We start from the raw sequence: 3,177 nt of genomic DNA, 5'->3' as shown, positions 1-3,177 counted from the left end.
AACTGTTTGGCTTTGATTGTTAAATCAGCCTCATCCCTCAGGAAGGTGGCAGCTAATTGCTGGGACAGTGATGCAGGCAGCAATGGGGGTCACCCAGAGCAGTGGGCTGGCTCTCTGCAGGCTGGATGCACGTTATCTTTGGGTTTATCTGTGCCTGTGAGCACTGATAAGAAGTAACTGACTGGCATGTTAGGCTCTCACTGCTTGATTATTTTTTATTGCCTTGTTTATTTGGGGAATGGTAGAGCTCAGCTTGCTCTGGGGTCCAAAAGGTTGCTTTCCCCCAGGGTTCTGTGTTTCTGACTACTGCTTTAGGGATCAGGGCTGCTCTTATCCCCCATAAGGGTGGGGGTTGTTCCTTCAGGTTCATGTGTTTGCCACTACATTGGACTAGGAGGTTTTATTTCATGCTCTTGTTTGGTTTGGCTCTGTTCATGAAACTATGTTTTTAACCAAGCAGGAAGGAACAGATGTGAAAAGCCTTCAAGTAGGAGAGGAGCTGGTGGAACTGGGGGAGTCAATTTGTGCTGTGTGGGGGTTTGAGCCAGTGGCAGCATTAGTTAGATGTGTGATGAGGTAGTCACAACAGCTGTCACTAAAAGGAGTGCTGCTCCTTGCAGAGCAAGTCAACCAGTGGAGGAATGACATGGAGATCTTGCTATACCCATGTGAACCTAAAGCTGCCTTTGCATTTAGAATTACAATCCTTTTTTTTTTTTTTTAAAGAGCATGTGCAAGCCTAAACCCGACAGGTGCATGTATGTGAGTACAAGTGTACATGACCAGGACAGGGGTGGCAACAGAATTTCGTCTGAAGCTTTCTACCATGAACTTCAAGTCTTTGTTTCTTAACAGACCAAGTCTGTAGTGACTAAAGGTTTGAGGAAGGTTTGCAGGTACAGTGTGGACAGGGAAGCTGAAATATGGTACCACATGTAAGTGAACATTTTTTTCTTTTCCAAGTAAAGAAGAATCACATCCAAAGAAATATGCATTACTATTTATATGAATAATGAAATTTCTTTTTACCCATAAATAATAACAGAAAACATTATGGAAAGATATAAAAAATGTTAGGTACAGTCTCCTGGAAATGGACATAGTTCTGGTTTCTAGGAAATATTTTCAGATGTGAATATTTAAAGCAAATTGCTTAGGCAAGAAGTTCAGAACCCTGTACTTTCCACAAAAGCCTCTCCACACATCATCCCAAGTAATGAACATGCAGTATATAAATCAAGGCTTTTGCATGGCTCTTTTTTCACTGTTTTGCAATGGGTCTTCCAAGGACTCCTTTAAAACAAAATAATAACACGCCCCATCAAGACAGCAGTTCAGGTTTGCCCAGCAAAGAGTGACCTGAACAGTGTTTCGTAGCACTTGTTGAAAACTGATGTGGATGATGTTGTTCTTCACCAAAAAGTACATGAAGTATGCCACGTGATAAGGTGTGAAACACACCAAAAAGGCAACCAGGTTTGTCACCACTATCCTTTCTGCTCTAGTGCTGTGTGTTTGGGGGTTGTCTGGGTTTCTGTGCTTTCTCAGGCACCTGACAGTTTGGGCAGTGCAGAAAGTCATGGCTGCCATGCTGCCAAAGAAGATGATCTCCAAGGTGCTGAACAGGCCTGTGTTTTCCCATGTGCTCTTGGAGAAGTTATGGAAGCAGGATGAAATGTTGTGGCCCTTTCCATGCAGTTGGAAAGTAGAAACTGTCCCCACAGAGGTGCCCAGGCAGATGAGAGCACAGACCATGGCAGCTTTCTTGATGGATCTGAGGGTGAGGGCCATGAAAGGGTACTGGATAGCAATGTACCGGTCCACGCAGATGCACAGGGAGATGAGGATGCTGCCATACATGTTTACAAAGTAAAGACTCTCCAAGGTAGAGCAAAACACAGACCCCAAGTTCCAGTTGTCCTGAAGGTGGTAGGAAATGATTTTAAAAGGAAGAGTAAACAACAGCAAAGTATCCAGGAATATAAGGGCTATCATGTAGACTGTAGATTCTGACAGCTTTTTAACCTTAAAAAACAGGAACCACAGAGCCATTATGTTGAACAGCAATCCCAGGATGAAAGTGGGTGTGTACATGATGAGCTGGAACAGCTCCACAGTAGCACTGATATTGCCTTTGCCATGGGTGTCATTCATATCTCCAGGTATGCTGGAAGAGAAGAAAATCACCACAAGGAGGGATGAAGATCACATATATGACACAGTACAAAGGCCAATGAGGTCTCTATGTGTCCACAGTCTTGGAAATGCTTTTTTCCCCTCTTGGGCTGCTGTGTGCTGAATTGCAGCTCCCGGTAACACGGAGCTTCTCAGTGCCAATGATTCTGGGGCAAGGTTGTACCTCCAGGTGGGGATAGGGCTTTCTGGTGTCCAAGCCTCACTCACACTGTTACCTGTTACCCCAGACTGTGCTGTCCTGTAATTTAGGCAGGGCAGAGTATGCGGCTGCACCATCTCCTCGGAGAGATTCAATCTCTGCAGAAACAAGGTAGCAGACCCTGATTTTAGGGTTTCTTGGATTGTGAGGGTGGAAACAATTACTTGGATCCGGTTTCCTGCATCAAACTATCAAAAGAGATCTTGGGGAGCCGAGAACATAAGGGTCCCCCACATTTATTAATGTGAAGATCCCATACAGTCACTGCCATCCTGCACCCTCTCCCACTGTCCCTGCGCAAAGAGGGACTGTGAGTACCTCTGGCCCTTCTAAAAGCTGTCTAAAAGCTGCAGGCAGGAAGCTTCCAATAGGCTATTTCTAGCAGAGGTTAAGTCTTTAGGAGAAGGATGAGATTTTGTCTAAATCAGCCAGACTTACCAGAGCAGAGACCAGGGTAACAGGAAACATGCAGCTGGATTTTCCTCTGCAAAGAGGGGACTAAAAGTGTTGAGGCAGGCACTCTCTGAGCTGGGGTCATGAAGTAATTATCTTCTTTAGAGGAAGGGTTCTGGCTTGATCCTGCCCTCAGACTCTCCTGATAAGAACTAGGAAGGTGCTCATTAGTTTCTGCAATGCTGTAGTCACTTAAAAATGCAAATGCCCAGGAATACCTGATCCTTTCCTCCAGCCAGTTCCCGTGACAGCAAATGTAACCTGTAAATAAAGTCTGTCAGAGATCTTTCTGTCAGCACCCAGAAATTACTTTTTCCTGCTGTTCTCTA

General features: G+C 44.9%; 1 protein-coding gene across 1 annotated transcript; it reads right to left on the bottom strand.

Annotated features, from left to right (window-relative positions):
- Window positions 1-988: 988 nt before the first annotated feature.
- On the bottom strand, window positions 989-2,937 carry LOC121671119 (lysophosphatidic acid receptor 6-like; the record flags this gene model as incomplete). Its single annotated transcript, XM_042042361.1, has 2 exons — window positions 989-2,167; window positions 2,834-2,937. Coding segments are annotated over 2 exons (1,035 nt in total), but the record flags the coding sequence as incomplete, so codon positions are not given.
- Between the last annotated feature and the right edge of the window lie 240 nt (window positions 2,938-3,177).

The sequence above is a fragment of the Corvus kubaryi genome, unplaced genomic scaffold (assembly GCF_017639235.1).
Source record: "Corvus kubaryi isolate FWS band 111438036 unplaced genomic scaffold, C.kubaryi_AGA036_p1.0 37397, whole genome shotgun sequence".
Taxonomy (NCBI): domain Eukaryota; kingdom Metazoa; phylum Chordata; class Aves; order Passeriformes; family Corvidae; genus Corvus; species Corvus kubaryi.
The sequence above is the reverse complement of the archived record's forward strand: the minus strand, read 5'-3'. Positions and strand labels throughout refer to the sequence as shown.